The sequence below is a fragment of the Ctenopharyngodon idella genome, chromosome 8, assembly GCF_019924925.1.
Source record: "Ctenopharyngodon idella isolate HZGC_01 chromosome 8, HZGC01, whole genome shotgun sequence".
Lineage (NCBI taxonomy): Eukaryota > Metazoa > Chordata > Actinopteri > Cypriniformes > Xenocyprididae > Ctenopharyngodon > Ctenopharyngodon idella.
In genome coordinates this window covers 28,047,786-28,072,650 of record NC_067227.1, presented here as the reverse complement: position 1 = coordinate 28,072,650, position 24,865 = coordinate 28,047,786, and the positions used below count along the sequence as shown (strand labels likewise).

Here is a 24,865-nt window from a genome sequence, read left to right as displayed (position 1 = left end):
TTATTTTGTATTAGTAAAAGTGAGAGTCTAGTTACTAAAATTGAACAAGTCACTTTTTTTTTTTCATGCCATGATTTTAATCCCAAAACATTTAAAAACAGTCTTATTTACACAATATAGAAACATTAAGACAAACACACTGCAAAAAACAAAAAGCACTTAAGGCTACAGAAATTGAATTTATGATCGCATCGCTTATATGCTCTAGTAAATTTCACAAAACTTGTCAAGAAATGTCTGTAATATTCACCCCAAAACCAAAAGACCTGCATAAAATAAACCAAAACTACTTTTGCGCTGTGATACATCTCTCACTAATAAAAAAAAATGATCAATAAAAGCAAAAAAAAAAAAGTATCACTGCATTATTGTAATGGAAATCACCATTGAGAATGAGCTTTAAACAAAAGTAAAATGACAACGCAGTAATGAAAACTGGGGTGAAATGTGCTTAATTCGTAATAGGCTTCATTTTCTACCAAAAACAAAATTGATTTTGGTGTGAAATATGACTTGGACATGTTTTCATGACATTCACCAGATAAAAAAAAACTCCACAGGATTACCTAAACATCCTTGGAAAATTTTTTTTTTGGGATTGTGGTTAATTTACAAAGGCATCTTCATCAGAGGCAATCATCACTTTTACTTGTGGGAAAAAAGGCTTGAAAGAACATGGAAAAAAATTACAGATTTGACACGTTTATTAATATAATGGGGACGGCAGCAGAGTCCTGTACAAAACAGCAAAAGAGAAGCATGATGTTTAATTAACACTAATAAACTTTTAGAAAACATCATTGTATATTTAGACAAACACCTGCAGCATTGTATGTTGAAATATGATCGCCCTGTCCTTTGTCAGAAGTTTTGTGTTGGCCTGTTAGTTTCTGATCTCTGTAGTGCTGTATTCTCATCTGAGACCAGTTATATACTGAAAATACAGTTTTTTTCTGAAAATCAATCTCTTGATATGACCAAACTAAAAAGATTGAGGGCACAAATCCGATTTACAGTAAATGTCCGTAACTCACCACCAGAGGGCAGCAGTGAGCATTATGGCATCTCTGTTCACACACATCAAAATGCAAGAGTGTGTATGTTTTCTTTGAAGTCTGAAGTGCTCAAGCTCTAGAGTCTCTCAGCGAGTGTCGAGGGTCACTGCATGCCGAACCACTGTTCCTGATCGGCCCACTGCGCCGCCTCGCTGTCGCTGCCCTCCAGGTCTCCCTCCTCCCCGCTTCCCTCCATATCGTCACCGTCCAGCTCGACCGTGGCATCTGTGGGACTTTCCTCCTTCTCCATCTTCTGCATGCCCTCCAGAGACTTCTGGTCATTTGGATCGAGGCTACGGAGGAGGAACATAATCAGTTCTGCAAGAGTTTCATGTTTTACGTACCGTGTGGATGGCAGAAGAGGAAATGATATAGCGCTGAATACCTTAGCGCTATACTGTACTGGTCCATGGCCTCCTGATAGTCATTAACAGCTACGAGAAAATCCCCCAGCATTCTGTGCAGCACGCAGTCGCTCTGATTGGCTAAAGTGCTTCGTAAAAGTGCTATTCCTTCCTCGTACTTCTGTTCTCGACCTGTAATGAAAATGAAGTAGGTGTTAAATAGCAATACACCAATATATCAGCTCTTGACGTTAAGACATAACTATCCGTTTGTGTTAATAATAATAATAATAAGAAAATAATAAATTCTATGTTGAACCAAATAAAAAAAAAAAACAATTTCTAAAGCTACTTGTAATATTTATTTGATGCTTTTCTCATTTAACACAATAATGACTTTAAATTATCTTTTGGGGGTAATTTCTCAGCCAAATTTGATGTGCAATTAATCTTATTTATTTATTTATTAATTATTAATCGCCACATTGTGTAATTAAATTAAAAAATTTAATCAACTGACAGCTCTAATTAATATTAATAAGAATATTAACTAGAAATAAATACATAACCAAAAAAAAAAAAAAAAAATTACATCAACAATTATAAATAATTAAAAAAAATCAATTATAGTAATAATAAATCAAAACAAATTATATTAATATATTATGGGCACAGTGAAACAGAAAAATCAATACTAATAAAATTATTATAACAACTATAATATAATTAATAGATAAACAAATAAAAAGTATCAATAATAAGAAGAAACAAAAAAGAAATAAATAAAATAATTAATATAATTAATAAATAGAAAAAGAAATAAAAAAAACTATTAAATATTAAAAATAGAAAATAAATAAATAGAAAAACTAAAAGATAATAAATAGAAAATGATAATAAAAAATATTAATAATAAATTAAAATAAAATCAAATAAGATATTTTGGGCACAGTTTTGACATACTGAGGAGCTCTGCTTTCTTCACGACAGCTTTGATATAGTCGGGCCGCTGAGCGAGGGCTTTGTCCAGCAGAGTCTTGGCCTTCTCCTGGGTCATGGGATCTTCCAGACACACTGTGGCCAGGATGGTGAGAGTTTGGGCATTCGCTCCCAGCGTCTTGTAAATATTGTTAGCCATTCCCATAGCCTCTCGGATACCATTAGACGCAAGGTAACAGTCAATCAGACCTGAAAACATGGGCAAAAAAAGCAGTTATGGGCTTTGTGGGAATAATCTTTATTCAACATTCAAAAACAGGACAGACTAAGTCCAAGAACACTGTCTGACAGAATTGTTCCTATAATGTAGTGTTGAAGGCTGTGGATTTGTTTCGATGGCTGTATCTGTGTTGATGAATTTAGTTTACAATGCTGATGGTCCTATATCACATTAAAATTGTGATGAAAAAGCAGCAGAGACAGATCTTTTCTCCTATATTGTGACGAACATCCGAGTGAAACTGATTATAAAAAAAGTGTAGGCCGGGTTTTTTTCCTGATTAAAAAAGGGAGCGTGGTTTAGCTGGACTAAATGATTGGAAAAATCCAGCATATGTCACTGGAGAGACTTTATTTCACTGGAGGATCGAGTTGGGACATTTTGACTGAAAATTACGAGGTCAAAAGTAAAAAAAACAAAAAAAAAACATGAACATATGAATTGTTCATAACATGATTAATAACACACATTTAGAGAATAAAAAGGCTCAATTTCCATTTTGAATCCTTTAAAGCATCGCCACCAAAAATATAACAAAAATAGGGGGTGGGGGGAATCAACATTAGCAAGCCAACTAATCGACTTGTAGGTTAATGGTAAACTTAGTCGACCAAGCTGACCCATCTCTATTATCATGAAATCTTTCTTGCCTTCGTAGCAGTCCAGACGACAGGGCGCCAGTCTCATGGCTTCTCTGAAGTGTATGATGGCTTCCTGCACTCGACCCATGTTTCGCAGCGCAACCCCCTTCAGGAGGAGCGCCTGCACACTGTTGCTGTTCAGCTGGATGGCTTTAGCTCCCAGATAGAGGGCGCGAGAGTAGCGCTTACTGTAGAAACTGTGACATCTGAGGAAAACAAAAATTACGTTTTTAGCATCTTCTTAATCTGAAGAAGTTTCAGACACAATAGGGCTTTTCACACTGTGCTTAACCCCAGGTTATTGTCGGTCTAAACCTCGCTTTTAACCCAGGGTAAAGAAGCAACACACGATACAAAGTTCTATCATGAAACTCTAGATGGCGCAGGCTGATTCGTCCAAACAATGACACTGACACCGCAAATTAGGAATTTAGGTTTAGGAATGTACAGTGTGAAACGGCAGTATATGAATACCCAGAATTAACATTTAACCCTGGGTAAATAACTAGCAATGTGAAACGTTAAGCAAGTTAACCCAGGGTTTAGAATGACCCAGGGTTAACATTTCAAGAGTTAAAAACCCTATTAGGAGTGGAGCTGCACGGTTCTGGATAAAATGAGAATCATGATTTTTTGGTTTCAAATAGAGATCACGATTCTCCCACGATTCTGACTATACAACCAAACAAAATAACATGTAATTTACTACAGGTTCTGACAAAATAAAAATGGCTGACTCTAATTGCTGGAAAATGTTTGAATGAATTATTTAAAAAATGGTTTTGAATGAATTCAATGACTCATTAATAAATACTCATTGCTGGATGAATCAGCAATTGTTTCATTGCTGGATGAATCAGTGTTTTTGAACAAATCTTTTGAATGAACGATTCAATGACAAACACATTTTTTAACAGTCAGTTGTCGCCACCTAGTGGAATTAGATGTAACTGTTATTTGACGTGGCAAGTTCGTTTCAAAAGGTAGTTTGCTCTATTTTGATCGCTATCGTAGACATCGGTGTTTAAATACTAACTTAAAACTTATATCTCAGTACTTCTGTGATAATGTGAATATTTGTAACACAGAAATAACTACTGTGTGATTCAAAACGGCTCTCTCTGGCTCTGACAGCACGAACATAGATCTGAACGTTCCGGTATGATTTTGACAAAGGTTTAATAGACGCGGGAGAATCGTTGTCATTAATAAAGTAGGATTGCGTGGGTGCTTGAATCGAGATTGCGATCTTTTTACGATTAATCGTGCAGCTCTAATTAGGAGAAGGTCAAACTCAACCCAGATATGACCCAGGGCTCTGCATGCTGGTCAGATATGTTGAACAGCCGCCCTCCGAGAACCTCGACATCTTCTAGATGACCCTCCCTGGCCATAAGGTAGCCGTATACATCCATACCTACAAAACAGTATGATACTTTAATTAAAACCAACAAGAATCAATCATCAGGTAATGTAACTATTGGTTAATGCCACATACCTTTGATTAGGTAGGGGTCAAGCATCTGTGCCTGCTCAAACTTCAAGATGGAGTTCTTGGTGTCTCCAGCCCTGAAGTATACGTCCGCCAGGGTGACTAAAAGATCAACGTTATCCCTCAAGAGTGACTTCTTCTCCAAAGAGCTACGAGGAGAGATGTACTAGTCAACAAAAACATTTTCACACGGAAAATCTAAAAATCAACATGTAATATAATATAATACAACATAACATAACATAATATAGTAAAATATAATCAATTATTAACTAAACTAATAAAAAATCTTGGCTATTCGGAAAAAAAATAAATAAAAAATAAAATAAAATAAAAAATATTAGATGAAAACTTAAACTCTAATGAAAATAACAAATGTTGCTTTGGCAACTGAAATAAAATAAGTTTAAGTACTAAAACTACTAAAACTGAAAAAAATAAAATGAAATATAAATATTTTAAAAGCTTAATAATGACAATATTACCAAAACTTAAACTAAAATTAAAAAGAAAGCTTTTATTTTTATATTTTTAGTTAACTCAAAGATATTAATAAATACTATAACAGTATACAAATAATACAACAGTCAATATAATATAATTGTTATTGTTAACTAAAACTAATAAAAATCATCTTGGTTAATTGAAATAAAGCTGAAATAAAATAAAATATAAATATTAGATAAAAACTAATGAAAATCAAAAATGATGCTTTGGCAACTAACTGAAATAAAATAAGTACTAAAACTGAAAAATAAAACTAAACAGAAATATTTTTTTTTTTTAAATGATAAAAATGTAAATTTACTAAAACAAAAATTAAGAAGAAATCTAAAATTATAAAAATAAAAGTTAACTAAAATATTAATAAATAATACAATGTAATATAATGATATAATAATACTTTTTGATGACAGTGGTGGCTAATACCAAGTCAAACTATTTTTATTAAAGAAAAACTGTTTATTAAACTTTTAAAAAATAAATATATAAATAAACATTTATTCGCATAAAGATTGCTACAAAAAAATGACCAAGCAACAGCTAAGAAGTTAAAGCTTCTTTACTGAAATTGTGGATTTAATCATGAAAAGCCTATTTTAATTCACAGCGTCAAATCCTCACCAGATAGTGTTGATCGCTCTCTGATTGTCCCCTCCATGTATGAAAGCATGTGCTTTAATCCAGACAGACAGCCAATCAAGATTCGGAATGCTCTGAATCACGTCCATCGTCATGGAAGCGACCTCTGCCCCCTTCACCGACAGAGACAGAAGCCCTGCAGTGGATCAGACAGGAGGATGCTTTAATGTTGGGTTCACAGTGAACTTTAAAGACAAAGAAAGGACAAGATGCTGTATGCTTACGGACCAATAATAGCATCAAGAGCCAGAGGACACTGTCTCAACACCTCCTTGTAGCTCGTAACGGCTGAACGTTCCTGACCGGCCTTTCTGTAAAGATTCGCCAGCATCATATTGATCTGTAATTGAAACGCACACAATTAAACAATGTGCTCTTTTAATGATATTGTCAGATTCACACAGAGACTTGTAAAACAAATAACCACTGGACCGAGTGTGAAAACACACCTTTGGCGTTCTCTGGCGTGAAGGGATCCCGTCCAGCACTGATATGGCGTCTTTATCCAGCTTCAGAATAGTGTAACACTCTGCGATTTTATATTTCACTTCAATCTCTGACGGCAAGTTCTGTAGTTAATCAACACAGAGCTGGTTAACTAGAATAAGACTTCATTTAAACAGATATAAACATTAGAAATAATGCAGCCATCACAAAAATCACCATGATAACCATAATCTCCAACAAAATGCAACAGCAACTACACTTATAAATTATGTGAAATTATAACATAACATAACAATAACATAATAACATAAAAATAACATAATGTTAGGGGTCAGTAAGATTTTTATTTGAATTAAATACTTTTATTCAGCAAGGATGCATTAAATTGATCAAAAGTGACATTAAATAAGTCTATATAAATGCTGTTATTTTCAACTTTCTATTCACTAAAAAATATCAAAAATAATATCAAGTTTTCCCTAAAAATATTAAGCAGCAGAAATCTTTCTTGAGCAGCAGATCGGCATATTAGAATGATTTCTTAAGGATCGTGTGATACTGAAGACTGAAGTAATGATGCTGAAAATTAAAATAAATAAAAATAGTAACAATATTTCAAAATATCATGTTTTTACTGTTTGGATCAAATAAACGCAGCTTTGGTGAGCAGAAGAGACTTCTAACAAAAACATTTAAAAATCTTACTGACACAAAACTTTTGAACTGTAGTGTAATATATAATACATATTTTTAAAAAAAAAATAGATTTCTCGATTTTAAAGTTTTAAATATGGATATTTTTCTTACAAAAACCCATCGCTTCGATTCAGAAGGCCTCTATTAACTCCTTGGAGCCATATGGATTATATTTATGGTTCTATTTATTATCTACCATATATTTTATATTTATTCACTACCATTATAAAGCTTGGAAGAGTCAGGATATTTTTAAATATATCTCAGATTGTGTTCATCTGAAAGAAGATTGTCATATACATCTAGGATGGCTTGAGGGTGAGTAAATCATGGGATAATTTTCATTTTTGGGTGAACTATCCCTTTTAATTATTATAAAAACTTCCTTGTGTGTAAGTTAAGTGTTAGTTTACAAATCACTCAATTTTAACCTTCAATATTATGGAAATGTAAAACCAACGGACTTCCCTGTATAGTTTACAGCATTAGTTGAGAGATTTTATTTCATTGAGAAAATGTGCCATGTACTGTACCTTTATATATATATATATACACACATACACACAAATCAATTGATATTGAATAAATTAGAATCGCAAGCTTGTGAATCATGAAATTTGTGTCAATACCCAGCCCTAGTATTCACATTTATTCATGTACTTAATAATACAAACTGGAGTGATTAAACCAAGGCAGAAAACAGTAGAGTTAGTACTAATGTACCAAACCGTAGTATTTCAATGGATGTGTAGCATAGTAAATGTGTGTAAGGGTGATGATGAGGGTTTGGTGGAGCTCACCTGTGCCTGCACTGCAGATGTCGTGCCGCCTGTGCTGGAGGGACGAACTTTAGATGTTTTGCTGAGCACTTTCTTCTGCTGTAAAGCCATGTTGTACTTACAGGCAGCGTTCCTGTACTCTTTATCATGGAAGATGGCATCAGCATGATACACCAGCAGCTGGTACTTCTGAGATGGTGAGAACAGCTCCCTGAGAGAGGGAAACACACTTCTATGGAGTTGGGTTCATCTCTTAAAATTGCCATAATGCGTTTAAGTGAGAAATTGACAACTACAGGGGATTGGGTGTTAAATTAACGTAACCAAGACAATAAAAAATGTTTTGGCCAAAATAACATTGGGGTATCCATTAAAAAGATATTTCTTAAAAAAATGACAAAAATATTACACCATTTGAACAATTACACGTTTTTATTTATTATAGTAACTTACATGCCCCAAAACTATGGTACCTTTTGAAATAACCGTAGTAACTAAAGTATTTTGGCAAAAATGTGGTTACTGTCTTAAATAACGCATTAATGCTTTTACTAGATTACTTTGACTTCGTATGAGCTTGTTTCTGCATGCGGCGCATATAACAAATAAAACGTTTAATATTAATAGCATCTTGGGCAGAAACACACTTCACAACAGACAGCTTCCAGATCTGTTTACATACTAAAAACTGAATTTACTCACGGGTTGTTGGTGCTCATGGTCAGGAGTAAACTACTGATGATCCGGACATTAGAGTGGAGTCCGGCCGCTGCCATATCCCGCACATGATCGATCACATTCATGTTCAATCGATTATCTTTAGATCTGAAAGAAAAATTGTAGTTAAGATATGCGTAGCAACACAGCGGAAGATGCAGCAATACTGAAGAGAAGATTTTTTTAAACAGCAGGAAATGATGCAATTTCAAAATAAAAGTCGGAGGGGGGAAATTAATCGCCAAACGAAAAGTCTCCGAACTTGGCGAATGTTGTTGTTAAACACTATTAATTTCAGATTTTTTAAAGGTAAAATACTGAAAATACTTTCTAAATACTGATAGGAAATAATTATATTAATCGTCTATTGACAACCATAGTTTTAACAGTACGACACAAACAAATCCGCATATAGTTTGAAAAGATGAGTGCTTTCTCCTTACTTGCAATTGTAAAAACGTTAGAGAATAGTTTGTACTTTTGTTTGTTACATCTTTCTATGCACCCAATGGAAAATCACTAATGCGTTTTTATACATTTTGTTCACATATATATGACAAATTACTTAAATGCAAACTTATCTTTATTCAGCTTCTTTTTTTATTCTATGCAGTCCCCTAACCAGAACAAAGGGATCCCACACAAACACAACAAAGACACTGATGATATGTATATTATTTTACCAGGTTTCACAGGGTTATGTGTACAGAGGTACATGTCAGTTGTGTTTTATATGCAACTGAATCATCATCATCATCATAATGTTCAAACAGTGGTGATTTGTGGTCTGGGGTCTTTGGAATTTTGAAACCGACTTCAGTCCAATTTGCAGGTATGAACAGGTTCCTGCCGTAAGCGATGTTGAAGGGGTTCAGGCTCATATGTATGTCCACTTCAAACTGTTACCAAACAGCTTTTAATCTTTGTTTCCCACAATCAACTTAAAAGTGCACATTTCATCACATCTCACAACAACAGAGTAATCTCTCTGCAAATGTCCATGTAAAATCCTTTTTAAAAACAAAAGGAAAACTGCATTATATAAAATAAATCACATTGACACTACTTCATGAACAGCTTCAAGCACTTGATATAGTAGGTCTTTGATCACTGCAATGGCTCTGGGATATCTACAGAAATATGTTTATTTTGTACAGTACTGTTGTGCAAAGTGAAAAATATTGAAATGTACCATACAAACAGTTGTAACACAACTCCTAAAATCTTTCTTTCAACAACCACACTGGCAAAAAAGCCTTCCTTTGCAAGTGATGCTGATGATCTTGTAATAAAAAGCATATTGTTAATCTACGCATATATATATATATATATATATATATATATATATATATATATATATATATATATATACACACACACACAAATAAATAACAAGCAAGTTTAACAAAACAGTGAGTTTCCCTGATTGTTAGCAATTAATTGTAATTGGAAGACAACTGATTTTAAATAGGCCTTAAATTGCTGTAATGAGAAGTATGAATTTAATATAAACAGAATATTACAATGTAGTTGTTATTTCAACTCGATGCACATTAAAACTGGCACGCTCCTGTTTGAAGAATTTCAGTAACAAAATTACAGTAACTTAAAAATTTTTAAATTCGGCAAGATACTGTTCATCTTGCAGAATGAGCAACAAAATCCTGATAGTGCTATTAATAACTGTGGCTGTGTGTCCTCATCATGACCTATTATCATTCATGCTTAAAGCTGTTCAATCCAGCAGCTAAACATACAGCAATCCCCCTAAATCTAAAGAGTCTCTATGTGCATTTGTTACATACAAAATAAATAAATAAAAATATCAGTCTTCAAGGAACTTCAACATCAAAAGTGCCCGTTGAGGCATCATGGTATTAGTTCGCAGTTGTTTTTCCAGATTGCACCGCAAACATCCAGATGGGGAGACCGTACCGGAATGTCACCGTAAATCCCAGGTTACAACCGCAAACCCCGTAATCTCATGTATCAGAGTCATGTTTTCCGTCTTTGCGCTCGGCACTGTTCCACATTTCAAATTTACACACAGGGTCAGACGCAGTGCAAATACAAAATAAAATCTAATCATTTTAAAAAAAAGTTTCTGTAAACTGTAACAGAAATACAGTATTGTTTACAGTCTCGTAGCTGCCATTACAGTAACTTCTGATTGCTGTGTCTTGCAACTTCGGAGGAGGGTGGCTTTTAAAAGCAGTTTGCTCGTCTAGCCGAGCAAGCTATGTCTTTTCCTCTCGTTCTGTTTTCCGGCGAGTGATGTTGCGAGGCTTGATCTTCAAAGAAAGCTCCCACAATGCCTCCTCAGCTAGATGGTCACTGAAGTCGTTGAAGAAGGAGACAATGTCGACATTGTGTTTGAGGTCATAGTGCCTGAAAGAAAGAGAAGTACAAGTCACGCAAAATGCTTCATTTGAAGCATTTCTTCTAAAAAGCTTTCTTCTATCCCATCTTAATGAGGAGAAATCTATTATTGTAGGTTAACGTCAAGAACCAATCATGTCATAGCCATGTTTTTCATGATCTAATACATTTCCAATAGATAATATAGCTGCAAGCAGCAATTATCGGGGTTCGTGCGCTTTAAGGCCTTTAAGCACATTTTTAACATTTTTAGCAAGTCTGTAACCATCTCGATCATAGATGGAAAAGACCATTTACAGCCAATACAAGCAATTTGCCATAGGAAATATATGGTTTATAAAGCTTTTTAACAGTTATCAAGGTTGAGCCAAAAACCTAGGACTAGTTCGCAAAAGTAAGTTTTTGACATAATCTCCAATATTTAACAAACGATTTGATTGACAGCGGAGGTCCCAGAGGCAAAGTTGCTCAGAATGAGGAGTTCTACCATGTGGTACAAATGTTATGGGCGTGCATGAAAAAATAGCATGATATATAATCCTTTTTGCACGTGAAACACGCGAAGGCCCCCGGTGGCCGATTCCTTTTAAATTTCTCACAGGCCTCTAGGGTCATGATTCAAACAGGCCCAGCGAGTTTCGTTCCGATCGGCCTCTGTTAACCTTGTCTGATGGCTGCTCAATATTCTTTGGCTGCCGCCGGACATGTTTTCTGAGATACACAAATGTCCTCAAAGGCAGCCTTGGCATCTTGGACAAAGACATCGCATGCCAAGTTTCAAGCCAATCAGACTTCGGGTTGCGTAGTTATAACCATTTTAAATTTTTTTTCATGTTATAGTGCCACCAAGTGGCCAGTCGCCATATTCTTTTTTTCACGCAACCACATCTTACATATGAGTGCAGAGTTTGGTGAAAATATCTCATTCCGTTCACGAGTTATAGCCATTTTAGTAAAAGTGGCTCCGCCCACTCCGAACGTTTTGGCTGCCCTTAGAGCCTGTGAATTGAAATTTCAACCTTTTTTTGATAATTATTGACAATCAGACGTAGTAGAGGGTGTGAGTACTATCAGCCCTCAAAGTTTCAAGTCTCTATGACTTACGGTTTGGTCTGCTCGAACACTTTTAGGGGAGAATGCTGATCCTTAGAAATTTCAACAATTACGCACTTAAATCCCTAAAAAATCAACTCCTTTACTTGTTGAATATTTTGTTTTCACTCTGATGATGGAAGTTAAATGGATTACTAATGATGTTTCATGTTGTCCAAGTACTCACACTTGCTGGAAGCGCCTCATAGTGTCCAGGATATTGAACTGCTGCCAGCGTTTGGAAAAGTTTATCTTTCCATCGATGAGGTCAGGATTCCCAAGATGCACAAAAGTTAAGTCCTGGAGGATGAGACCTCTGTATTTTGTGGAAAAATAGGGAAGTCATACACAAAATATGACATCTGAATTACAATATAAAATGTGTATTTTTTCTTTAAAGTCACCATGAAATCTAAATTGACATTTTTGTGGAATATTGCAGTATTTATTATAAATGATTTATCTGTGCACATCATTATTTTTTAAAAATTCTCCGCCTCTTGCAGCGACGTGTTCACTGGTGCGAGGGCGGGACAACCTGTCACTCACATGAGACTGACCAATAGCAAACCACAACCATCCAATCAATTCCAGATAGACAAAATCAAGTCCCGTCCTACATTTTTTCTTGTTCAAGAAGCCATTTCAAACTGACATATATCCCAATAAGGAAAGAAAAAGACTATCGCAACTTCCATTTCATGGCAACTTTAAATGCTTAACACGTCCTTACAGATACGGTATACATGGAGGCTCCACATCTGCCAAAGCTGCTCTGTACGCCCGAAAGGAGGAGGAACTGTCAATTAAAGTGCAATATTCCTCCAAACCCTGTGAAGATAACATAAGGTACTATGACGATCGGCTGAGAACCAAAATAACACAGAAACAGGGATGCATGGATGTGATTTACCTCTGACGTTTGCTTCTGCCATTCCAGTCTTCTGATAGGCGCTGAATCCAACGCTGATAATATTGCCAAGTAGGAGTTAAAGTTATTGAGTTTTCTTAAGTGCTAGAATACAAAGGGACCCAGGTTAAAGTTTTTTTTTAATAGAAATCAAGCCAATAAATCATTATATTTAACTTGGAAGAATAAAATTAGTTTGTACCTTCATAATTTTGATGAACTTTAGAAGAAGTTTTTCCCGATCCTGGGCTTTCTCCTGCTGGATTATTAAGGACCGAACCCTTAAAAGAGAGAGATTAAAAATACATAAATGTACTGTATACTCATTAACATGTCCATAAACATTTTTTTCTCCATCAGCATAAGATTTTAGGTACAAATTTGTATTAATCAATCAAGGAATTGTGTATCATTTAGGTAAGTGTTCACCATTTCTTTTTCACCACTTTAATCGCCTTCACTAGTTCATTTTAAATAGTCCTGTGGTGACCAATTAATTTTTAGAAAAACAAATTTACAATATAAACAGTGTCTAAATGGGCAGTTCTCACAGAATATGCTGTAAAATGTACCAGATTTTATGCTGCAAAGCCAAAAGTTTGATTTCATAAGACTAGTTTTCATTTAGGCTACATTCACACTGTCAGTTGACAACCACATTTATTTACAGGTGTGAGTCTCGAAATGTCCCGTTCACACAGCAACTTACAGCAGCGCCTTGAATACTGTCTGTATGAACATGCAACAGGAGTCAAGTCCGTATTCCTTACCAATAACCATAGCGACAGTGACCAAAGTAACATCAAAGATGGCGATGTTACTCATGACACTGAAAAGTCTTATCACATCTGACACGACTAGAGTCCAATCGAGCCGTGAGTTCATCCATCGAATCTTCATTAACAGACAGCAGAGCATTTGAGTCGCACATAGATCACAAAACTGTGTGTGAACGTAACTGGACTTAACCGTATTCTGTTTCTGTGTGAACGTGGCCTTAAAGGATGTTTCTTTTCTTAAACGTTGATGGTTTTATGCTATCTTGAGAATCAGAGCATCATACCAGTATGACATGTTATTGAAGTGCTCTGTAAACTGGGTCAGATTGGGGCTCTTTTCCTCGTTCTGTTCCTTTGCCCAAAGCAACACCTCTGGGATCTGCAGACAGACATGAAAAACATGTTGGAAAATTCTCAAATCTTTAAAGGTAGGAAGTGTGATGAATGACATTAGAGAAGCTGTACCTCTATCTTATAAAACAGCTCCGCATCAAGAAGAGTCAGCTGGTCTGCGATCTCATGACTACGAAAGTCATGCAGAGTGCCGGGCCTGGTAATAAACAGTCAAAATCGATTAAATTCACTCTATCGATTTTTAAAAAAAGAAACACTGAAGAAACATGATTTAGGTGAGCATTACCTGGCAGCCACACCTCGCGCAGCCAGCGTTTTGAGGGAATTAGTGTACTGCAGGAACTTCTTCTGTTGGACTTTATCTAGGATGTTCTTGCGCAGAACCCGGGCCAGGGTGAGCTCTCCGTTACACAACAGACTGAACACAAGCTCCATGAGCTGCTTCAAGATGTCTTCTGTCAGCTCCACTAAACTGATGACACACAAAAAAGGGTCTTTATTCAAATAAAGAGCAACAACAACACTTTCATAAGTCATTAGCATCTTCCACACATGAAACAGTAAATAACTACTAGCTTATGGGGCTCAATTTATTTGGAGGTGAAAGCACAACATTTGAAATGTTTATGTTTGCTGAATTTTTGGGGGAAAATGTTTACATTTGTGTAGTTTCTTGTGACATCACACTGGCCTACAAGTAAATAGTGTGGAGTAAATGCGTCAGTGTTTTCAGATATTTATACAATGTGGTCTCTCAATTGTGTATCTGATGTCCCATAATTGAGTTCCAGCTCACCAAAGCTCATCCACGACGCGCACCAGCACGAAGAAGGTGTTTTTACTAGCTCGTTGTTTGATGATGTCAGAGCTGAGAGAAAATCTGGTATATGTGTTCAGAGTTAAGGGCAAAAAAGAAGTTTAGAGCATAAAAAGTTTAGGAATGCAAAGATTTAAAGATTTACCACCACCAGAAAGGATATCTATAGCGGAGCTTTTTAATGAGGTCCTCTGGGGTTAGAAATGTTCGGTATGTGGTCAAGAAAGCTTCACAGTATAAAACTCGATCTATAAAAGAGAAAATAAGATACATTTGTTTAATCATAATTATTGGTCAAGATTTGGGAATGTGAACTAGAGTAAATAAATAAAAATACACTACAGTAAAAACAGTAATAGTGAGAAAAATTATTAAAATTTAAAATAAGTGTTTTCTATTTTTATATATTAAATATAATCTATTTTTATTTTTATTGATGGCAAAGCTGAATATTCAGCATCATTACTCCAGTCTTCAGTGTCACATGATCCTTCAGAAAGATGCTCAATAAACATTTCTTATTATAATCAATGTTGAAAACAGTTACATTTTTTGTGGAAACTGATACTTTATTTAAGACTCTTTGATGAATAGAAAGTTTAGAAATAAAGAAATCTTTTGTAACATTATAAAATTCTTTACTGTCACTTTTGATCAATTTAAAGTGTTCTACCTGAATAAAAGTTTTAGTTTTTAAAAAAAAAAAAATATCTTACTGACCCCAAACGTTTGAACGGTCATTAAAAAGCTACATTTTGAATCCCTTAGTTTAACATTTGCTGTTGTATAAATAAATATTGAACACAAAATAACTGACTCCCACAGATTAGAAGGGATTATTCTTACCTTTGCGATCTGTTTCGGTGGCATGAACTAATAAAATATCGCCTGATCCAGCTCTGACATCAGGGCCGTCATCGTTCTGAGAAACACAGATTAGGATTATGCGGTTTTCAACAAGCAGGTCAAAGTTAGAGCTTTTCATGCAATCAGCTCCTAAATATAACTTTTTGGAGGGATGTGCAAAATGATATTTTCAAAATCTACTAGTCAGTGGTTCAGTGACCAGTTGGACTTTAGGACGCCCTATATAATTAGGGTCGACTGACCCCAATTAGACACATGTTGAGATGTCAGGATGTTTCATTTCAAGGCATGTTCTTGTGTTCAAAGACAAACTGGAACAAGATAAAGCAAGCCAGCTTATTAGAGTCATACATTTTCTCTTATGAGTATGAGTAGTCCACTTATTAACTGTCTTATGTATTCTTTCAGGGGAAAAAGAATGCTCTCTGCAGTAGGTCTGACCTACTGTGAACAACAATATTTCACATGCACTTTAATGCTGGGATTCACCTCAGCGGCACTGCAGAGGCTTTGAGTCATAGGCAGAGGGCAGCAGAGAGCACACTAATACTCAACTATCATTACAACCAATGTAAATCAAAATATAAACTTCTAAAACTTGGTATTTCTGTACATGTACAGTACATGCAACACCTTACGCATAAGTTTTACCTCTTGCTTTAGTGTTAAGCGAGACATTATCTCATCATGGTCCATCAGAGTGAGCTCGTCCAACTCTTCTGAGGTCAACTCTGAGTCCACACACTTCTGCTTCCAGCTGTGGAGAGGATGGGTAATTAAAAAAAAATCCAAAACATGGAAGGCAATTGCATTTTTCTGGTGAGAGACAAAAATGATAATATCCTAAACATTTTAATCTTTAAAATTGTTTCAAAAGATGAGCAACAAAAGAGAGAGGAGACAAGGTTTTGGGCTGAAGTATTCCTTTAAACTAAAGCAATGAATGTTACCCTTCTCTGTCGGCTGGATCTTTACTATGTTCTGACGCCGAGTCCTGGAGTGAGTCATCAGCACCACAAGAAGAGTCCTGGGAATGACAGATAATATTTAAGGACTATCACTGCATCCATACAAGAACAGGGTGAAAAACAAGAAGTCACAGGCAAAGTGCTTCACCAGAACAGGACAGTTGAGTTTTATATCTAAATAAGATGTAAAATAAAGAGAAGAGCACAAGGCAATAGTTCTGCATTTCACACAACACTCCACACAAGATTGGGGCATATTGATCACACACTACAATATAGTGAAGTCACTATCGCTCAATAACTTTATACACTACTGCTTAAAAGTTTGGGGTCAGTAAGATTTTTAATGTCTTATGCTCACCAAGACTGCAATTATTTAAACAAAAATACATTAAAAAAAACAATAATATTGTCAAATACATTACAATTTAAAATAACTGTTGTCTATTTGAATATATTTTAAAGTATTGATTTTTTTTTTTTTTTTTTTTTTAAATTTGCTGAATTTTCAGAATCTTTACTCCAGTCTTCAGTGTCACATGATCTTTCAGAAATCATCCTAATATGCTGATTTGGTGCTTAAGAAACATTTCTTATTATTAAAAATGTTAAAAACACTCATGCTGCTTATCTTTGATGAATATAAAGTTTAAAAGAACAGCATTTATTTGAAATAGAAATTTTCTGAAACAATGTAAAAGTCTTTACTGTTATTTTTGATCAACTTAATGCATCCTTGCTGAATACAAGTATTAATTTGTTTGTTTTTTTAACATTACTGACCCAAAACATTTGAAATGTGGTTATATATATATATATATATATATATATATAAATAAATGCATGATTGATTTGATTATCAGACATGAGATTAGATAAATCATTGGTGCTAAGCTGTTGATCACAAATCATAACTGAAGAAAATAGAAAATATACTTACATCACATTTTTTTTTTTTATCTACACAAACACCAAAAACACTGCTTCATGAAGCTTTGAAGCTTTACAAATCATTTGTTTTGAATCAGTGGTTCGGAGCTTGAAAGTCACGTGATTTCAGTAAACGAGGCTTCATTACATCATAAGTGTTCGAATTCAAAACAAATGATTCGTAAAGCTTCGAAGCTTCATGAAGCAGTGTTTTGAAATCGCCCATCACTAGATATTGTTGAATAAAGTCACTATTTTGTTATTTTTGACGGACAAAAAGTAGTCGCTTTATAATATTAAGGTTGAACCACTGTAGTCACATGAACTGTTTTACATATGTTTTTAGTAGCTTTCTGGGCATTGAAAAAGGGAGTGTTATTGCTGGCGATGCAGGTCTTACTGAGCCATCGGATTTCATCAAAAATATCTTAATTTGTGTTCCGAAGATGAACAAAGGTCTTACGGGTGTGGAACGACATGAGGGTGAGTAATTAATGACATAATTTTCATTTTTGGGTGAACTAACCCTTTAATAGCTTTGGTGTAAAATTTTTAAAATATTTACATATTCTCAATTTTTTTAGTCACGCCATAATTCAAGGCCATTGTCAAATTACATTTTGCAGAAATATAATGCTAACGTGACGGTAAAATTATATCACAGCTTTCTGTAACACTGGGTGACCTACTTCGGGATGAATCTGATGATCTGTCAAGAGGTTTAATAGACTACTGCTTCAATTGCAGATTTTATTTTTGAAAAGCACATAATCATCAAATCAACAATTCCTCTTTTCAGTTCTTGAATTCTATTAGAGCAACTTGATTTCACAACAATGTGTGCTTATAAAGTCATCTAAAAACTACATGTCTTTTTTTTGCCAAAGTTGTTTTTTTGTCCACATTGCATGTAAAATCTTGGACGGTCACTAAAATACATACTCAACATTTAATATCTAGGATTTTGAAACAATGAAATTTTACTGTGGGCGGGGCCACACAGTGTGACAAAATATGTTGTGCAACAATACTGACAGTCACAGCTGGTTAAGACAAAACTCAGCTTAACATGCAAGAGATTTCTTGTTTGTTGCTTTTGGACACCTGTGTCTCGGCAGCCAGTGTTAAGCAAAATTTACAATTAATCAGTTGCATGATGCAAAGCCAAGCATTACAGTCACAAACAGCACAAGCGCAGCATGAGGGCACCCGCATGTCGGCTGCAACCGCTGACATGCTGTTACTTACTCCATTGGAGAGAGTCACATCTCCATTGGCTTGGTTGGATGAATACAGATTGACATATTCACCCTCCCCACCTTCATCATTAGCACTTTCGCTCTATAGGAAAACAAGAGGGAGGACAGCACAAGCATTGGCAGGCATCAGAGTAAAGGTGTGGTTGGGAGCTGATGCCCACAAGGCTGAAGAACAGCTGAAATAAACTGTCAGAGGGAGCCACTATTGCTTTGGTAGGCCTGAAATCAAAGGACTTGGTAGCAAAGCAAGGTACTGCATGACCAGTGCCTGGAAACTTGGCAAGAGGCTGTGCATTACAGTGATATTACTACATGAAGTTGAAGACATCAAATGTTCAATACAAAATCACATTAATTCATTACTACACAATAAACAATTCTTCCACCAAATAATATAGTTTATTTTCCTAACACAGTGTCTAAACTGGAAGCAAGCAACATTTATCATGCAATAAAACTACTGCTTCCATTATAATCAACATTGCTGCCTAAATTACAAGTGTATTGACGTCAGACACTTGAGCAGAGCAGCTCAGCTTCCTGTCACAACAAGCTGCACACTTCCAGTGTTGAGCTGACTAAATGCAATAAGGGGAGTAAATATTTTCTCTTGGTGTAATTTAATGCAGATTACAATTTTATTTAGTTTGTTTCCATTTAATTCAATTTGATTTTAAACGCATGCTAAAAAAATCATTTTACTTTAGCAATGACTTTTCTGAAGCATTCTATGTATTATGGTTTTTTTTTTTTTTTAGTTTTCCATCTTTTGTTATGCATTTTATGTATATTAATTTTATCTTCTTTTATTATGATGGGTTTCATCTTTTGCATCTATTGTGGGTTTTATCATTAATCTTACTGTATATAATATTAATTATGGTATTTTTATATGTTATCATGCAAAGTACTTTGTGCTTTTTTTTTAATGATTTTTAATTATTATTACTATTTTTATAATTGTATTTTGTGTCATGAATGAAAACATATTGGGTAGTATTATTCTAATTGTAATAGTCATTATAATATTGTCATGATTTAAATAATTAAAAATAAATTAAATAAATGTATTAATAATCTATAATTATATTAAAAGTAATAATTGTATTTTGTATCATGAATTAAAACATATTGGGTAGCATTCTAATTGTAATAGTCATTATAATATTGTCATATGGTTTAAATAATAAAAAATAAATTAAATAAAATTAATAATAATAATAATAATAATCTATAATTATATTAAAAGAATAAAACATAGCAACAAAACATTATAAAACAAAACCACTATTATCATCTTCAATAAAAATATATAAAACATTAAATCTCATGACTGATCCATTGAATCATTGCCACCCCATATATACAGTCAAACCAAAAATTATTCAGACATTTTTGATATATTTTTACTAGTGGGTGCAGGACACTATAGTTCATTTATGTAAGTGAGGATAGCAAAATAAAGTAAACTGTGACATATCGTACCCAAAATTTCTTCATACAGTGGACTACCAGTAAAATTGATAAAAATTTGGAACCAAAAATTATTCAGACACTTTGACCTGACTATGTTTTGCATTTTTTCTGACACAGTTTAACTCTGACATCTTGTCATATTTTATTACCTTTTTTTTAAACTATAGTGAATAAACTATTAATGTTCAAGGTGTCTGAATTTTGGTTTGACTGTACATATATATATCTCAAATACAAATAAAATGGGACACAAAGAACCAGCTATTAACCTTGAAACAGATCACCTACACTGTAAAACCCGATAAGTTCAGAATACTCAAAATTACTGTAAATTTTAAGTACAGCAACTCAAATTTTAAAGTAAACAGTAATTATAAGTAACAATTAAGTCAAACAAAAATGTTTTAATTTTATTTAATGTTTAAGTCCACTGTGCTTAAAACTATTGTTTACCATACATAATGTTTCTTATTTTTCAATTATTTTGATGCAGTGGTTGTAAAACCCATTAAGTTCAGAATACTCAAAACATTTAAGTAAACAACTCAAAGATTATTTTAGTAGAAGTTAATTTTTTTTTTTTTTTACTACACAAATTCGGTAATTACAATTTAATTGGAATACTGAATAAACTAACACCTAATCTTCACATTTAAGTGTTAGTTAACAACAGCACACCAGCATGCGCTAATGTAATTATCAAAGAGACTATCACTATTTACTTGCATGACCTGTTAGTCAACATGCAGTATTTATAGCCTTGACGTTTTGCAGCCCATTCCTGACCTAACCACAACTAATCTTCACCACGATGGTAACCCTACAAAACTTCACATTAAACACATTTAAATACTAAAAAAACAGAACATTAAACAATAACACATCTTCCCCTGTATTAATCTTATGCAAAAACACAAAATAACACTCAATTTCAACATTTATTCTCCATTACAGAGTGTGACGCAAAGCATGCTGGGAACTTGAAATCTGCTGCAACTCAGTTTAATGTTGAATGGATTCTTCTGATAACGTCGTCAACTTTATATTGCTCATTAAACTTAAAAATAATCATTTTAAGTATAAGGGTTAACTCAAAAATGTTGAGCTACACAAAAATCTAATTGTTTTAAGTTTCATCAATGATTTAATAGACTTTAATTGCAGCGTACTCAATCTTTATAAGTTAGTAGTACTGTTCGGGTTTACAGTCTATATTTACTAGTTCCTTTTCCAATAAGAGGCATTGAAACGAGCTCCCTGTCATTCAGTAGACTTAGTCAGAGCATACAGCACAGCAGACATAACATCATAACAGGCAGCTCAGTCACCTAACAGCAGGGAACCCGACAAGTCCCTGCGGGATGATGCGTGTTTAACCTGAGCTTTTCAGCAGGTCACAGTTGCAGGACCCCCGTGTGGTACATGCCTTTGACTCTTCAGATCTTTAGATCACCGCCACTGAAGACTAGAGGCATGTGGGGAAAAAAAATTACTGAACCCTAACGAGGCAGTGCCACCATTAATTGAGGCTGTGAACTATTCATTGCCTACAGGCTACAGCACCTGTGATTCATGTGAGCTATTATGAACGTTTCCTGCAGGCACACACATCTACACAGAGTCAATAATTAGACAATCAGCAGCGCTTGCATGTTTGTGCTACTTCTCAGCAGGTGACGATGAATTGAAAAACTAAAGAATTATAACTGCAATGCTTGCAAGGCTGTGCCATAGAATTAAACCTCTACAATTGGTTCCTAAAACCTAAACTTATCTAAAACGTCAACACTATTCTTTTGCTGCATTGCTTTTTCTTTAATATTATGCTTTGAAGAATATATTAAAGGCTTTATTAGTTACAAAAAGACAAGGAAAACATGTTAGAGGCCAGCGAAAGGCATCCGCTACTCACCGTAGTGACAGGCAGGGAGCCCTGGCGGGTCAGAGAGGAGTTAGATGCGGAAAGGCTGAGAGCGGTTTCTGTCTCACCAGGCCCAGGCCCGGATGCACACTGCTGCAGCTGACATGACAGAGAGGAGGAAGAGGAGGAGGAAGGAGATGCAGAGTGTGAGGAAGCCTGAGAGGGAAGAGAAGAGTGGAGGAAGGAAGAGAAAAAAGGCCAGAGATTCATGCACAGTGTAGATTTCTGAGCAGATGTGAGCTGAATTGAGAAATAGACCTTAGTCAGAGTAGGCGAAATATTAAATGTGATGCAAATGAAACGTTTTAAAATATGGTTTGTGAAAATGAGACCTTAAAGCCCTATCTTTTCATCTACTCAGACTAAAAGTCTACTGTGCAGCAGGAAAGAGCAACGTTATGTGAAAGAATTGAACTGTGAAGGTGTAAAATATTGAGAGACAAAGGCTTCTACTTTTTGCCTGGTAACTGCTTGTGCTTGCTAATCAGAGCATGGGAACAAAAACAGGAAATTACTGAGAATAAAAGCACAAATAAATGGCTAGACTTGTGCATAATATAGCTACTAACACTTAAGGTTACATTATACCTGAGCTCAAAGCTCTAAGCAACACACCTTGGTGAATCCTTCTGCTCAGTCACATGGAATGAGAGAAAAAACAGTGGAAATCGAGTCAAATGAAATGAGGTAGATGGGTTAGTAAGACAAGAATGAGAACAAAAGCAAGAATAGCACAAAACATTAAAACAGTTGCTTTCCTTGCTTTGAAAGGCAATTTGGAAGCTGTTTCCTGTTTAAAGTCATGAATATATTAAACACTGTATATATATATATATATATATATATATTTATTTATTTATTTATTTGGGGTGTAACGGTACTATACGTCCCATGCGATACGGACGTCATGGAGTTCATGCAGTTAGACGACGAATACAGTCAGTCACAGGCAATCCACACGGCAATCCAGAAGGGGGCACACAAGGTAATGCAACGCTGTTTGCTAACCGCCACATTAGGAAAAAGTGCAGAAGAAGAACAATAGACGATCTAGATATGCATGTAATCTCTCAACCGGTGTTTCCACCATGGAAACACATCAATAAAACAGCTTAATAATATCTCATGTAGCATTACATTTACCTCAGGCAAGTCATTTAGTGTCCACAGCATGTTAGTTCACTAGAGAAATGAACTCTATAGGGGAGCATTTCACTAAATACGCACTATATTAGCTTATATATTCATTATATTTACTTTAGCTGTTAGTAATGTCTTAATTATTTAGTATGCGTTTAAATAAATTTGTCATGAAAACAGGTTATGACAGTAAATTATTATATTTCAAAAATGAATTAGATTTAGGAGTTAATGCAAAACCTGCCTTCTGTGCAATTTACATTTTTTTGATTATTAATTATTATATCTAAAAATAAATAGCAACTGGATCTAATAGTTTGGGCTCTGTTGTTAATTGTAACCTTTAATATTACAGTAATGTGCAAGAAAGGGCTCCCAGTATATAGTTTACAGAATTAGCTGAGATAGATTTTTTTTTATCCTTAAGAAAATATTAATTATAATTGAATTTATTTAAAGAGCGAGACACAATTTGTATAATAAACCACAGTTTAATAAAAAAAGAAGAAAAAAATAAACAATTTTATGTTTAGTTTTTTTCCCCTGCTGTACCGAACCTGTACCGAACCATGACTTCAATACTGAGGTACGTACCGAACAGTCATGTTTGTGTACCGTTTATATAATATATATATATATATACACATACACACACACATTTTATTTAAATCAAATTTGATCCCATTTATATCCATATATTTTTTTCCTCCCTTGCATCCAACTTTAAAATTTACAATATATGCAGATTGAACTCTGTGTTGGATTCTCTGCTTGTGTTTGCCATTCAGAGACAGCAGTTGTGTGTTAGCAGTGGCTAATTGAGCCTAGCAGTGACCTGTGTTAACAGAAAGTGTTCAGAGATCTTGCTTCAAACTAAAAGTTAGGAAAAAGGTATTGTGTTCCTTTTAACTTGTTTGTTTGTTACTACTGTGAGGGAAGCTGTAGGGGGAGAGTGCCTTTTTCTTTTAACATTGCTTTTGTCCCTGTTTTTGTACAGCAAGGGACTTGAGGGGAGTTTATGTTGTTTATTTGTTTATTTGTTTGTCCCTTCTTAGGTTAGTTAGTGGACTGTTTTGTTTGTTATTTTAGGCCTTGCTCTCCCCTGAGCCATTGCTCTCCATTATCCTACAGTGCTCAGTGTAAATGAGTACACCCCCTTTGAAAAGTAACATTTTAAACAATATCTCAATGAACACAAAAACAATTTCCAAAATGTTGACAAGACTAAGTTTTATATAACATCTGTTTAACTTATAACATGAAAGTAAGGTTAATAATATAACTTAGATTACACATTTTTCAGTTTTACTCAAATTAGGGTGATGCAAAAATGAGTACACCCCACAACAAAAACTACTACATCTAATACTTTGTATGGCCTCCATGATTTTTAATGACAGCAAGTCTTCTAGGCCTGGAATGAACAAGTTGGCGACATTT

The 24,865-nt window shown here is 34.6% G+C and overlaps 2 protein-coding genes across 5 annotated transcripts in view; both read right to left on the bottom strand.

Moving 5' to 3' along the window:
• Positions 1–53: 53 nt before the first annotated feature.
• On the bottom strand, positions 54–8,737 carry anapc7 (anaphase promoting complex subunit 7). Its single transcript, XM_051904266.1, has 11 exons — positions 8,519–8,737; positions 7,838–8,027; positions 6,344–6,463; positions 6,123–6,234; positions 5,877–6,030; positions 4,758–4,900; positions 4,559–4,676; positions 3,269–3,465; positions 2,363–2,587; positions 1,441–1,591; positions 54–1,348 (listed from the first exon to the last, which is right to left on the bottom strand). The coding sequence occupies exons 1-11, from the start codon at positions 8,617–8,619 to the stop codon at positions 1,159–1,161; spliced, it is 1,701 nt and encodes a 566-aa protein (XP_051760226.1). The 5' UTR covers positions 8,620–8,737; the 3' UTR covers positions 54–1,158.
• Positions 8,738–9,196: 459 nt separating this feature from the next.
• Positions 9,197–24,865, bottom strand: part of rapgef1a (Rap guanine nucleotide exchange factor (GEF) 1a) — a 31,437-nt gene continuing 15,768 nt past the window's right edge. The window contains exons 11-25 of one of the 4 annotated variants that reach the window (XM_051902850.1): positions 22,277–22,441; positions 18,878–18,970; positions 16,682–16,758; positions 16,383–16,488; positions 15,711–15,786; positions 15,028–15,112; positions 14,844–14,936; positions 14,334–14,519; positions 14,159–14,243; positions 13,978–14,072; positions 13,117–13,195; positions 12,918–13,019; positions 12,738–12,835; positions 12,192–12,320; positions 9,197–10,921 (exon numbers count right to left, since the gene is read on the bottom strand). In XM_051902850.1, coding sequence (XP_051758810.1) covers positions 10,771–10,921; positions 12,192–12,320; positions 12,738–12,835; positions 12,918–13,019; positions 13,117–13,195; positions 13,978–14,072; positions 14,159–14,243; positions 14,334–14,519; positions 14,844–14,936; positions 15,028–15,112; positions 15,711–15,786; positions 16,383–16,488; positions 16,682–16,758; positions 18,878–18,970; positions 22,277–22,441 — 1,620 coding nt within the window. In that variant the 3' untranslated portion in view covers positions 9,197–10,770. The remainder of the gene's footprint in view (positions 10,922–12,191; positions 12,321–12,737; positions 12,836–12,917; positions 13,020–13,116; positions 13,196–13,977; positions 14,073–14,158; positions 14,244–14,333; positions 14,520–14,843; positions 14,937–15,027; positions 15,113–15,710; positions 15,787–16,382; positions 16,489–16,681; positions 16,759–18,877; positions 18,971–22,276; positions 22,442–24,865) is intronic. The other 3 variants (XM_051902852.1, XM_051902853.1, XM_051902854.1) reach the window with 3 other exon arrangements.

What these genes read in the sequence shown, in the direction of transcription:
- anapc7 (XM_051904266.1), bottom strand. Translation starts at nt 8,619, where the DNA reads ATGAATGTGATCGATCATGTGCGGGATATGGCAGCGGCCGGACTCCAC. An exon ending in GGCTCTTGATGCTATTATTG is followed by an intron (nt 6,031 to 6,122) that starts GTCCGTAAGCAT and finishes GATCCACTGCAG; the next exon opens with GGCTTCTGTCTCTGTCGGTG. An exon ending in CAGTACAGTATAGCGCTAAG is followed by an intron (nt 1,349 to 1,440) that starts GTATTCAGCGCT and finishes CCTCCTCCGTAG; the next exon opens with CCTCGATCCAAATGACCAGA.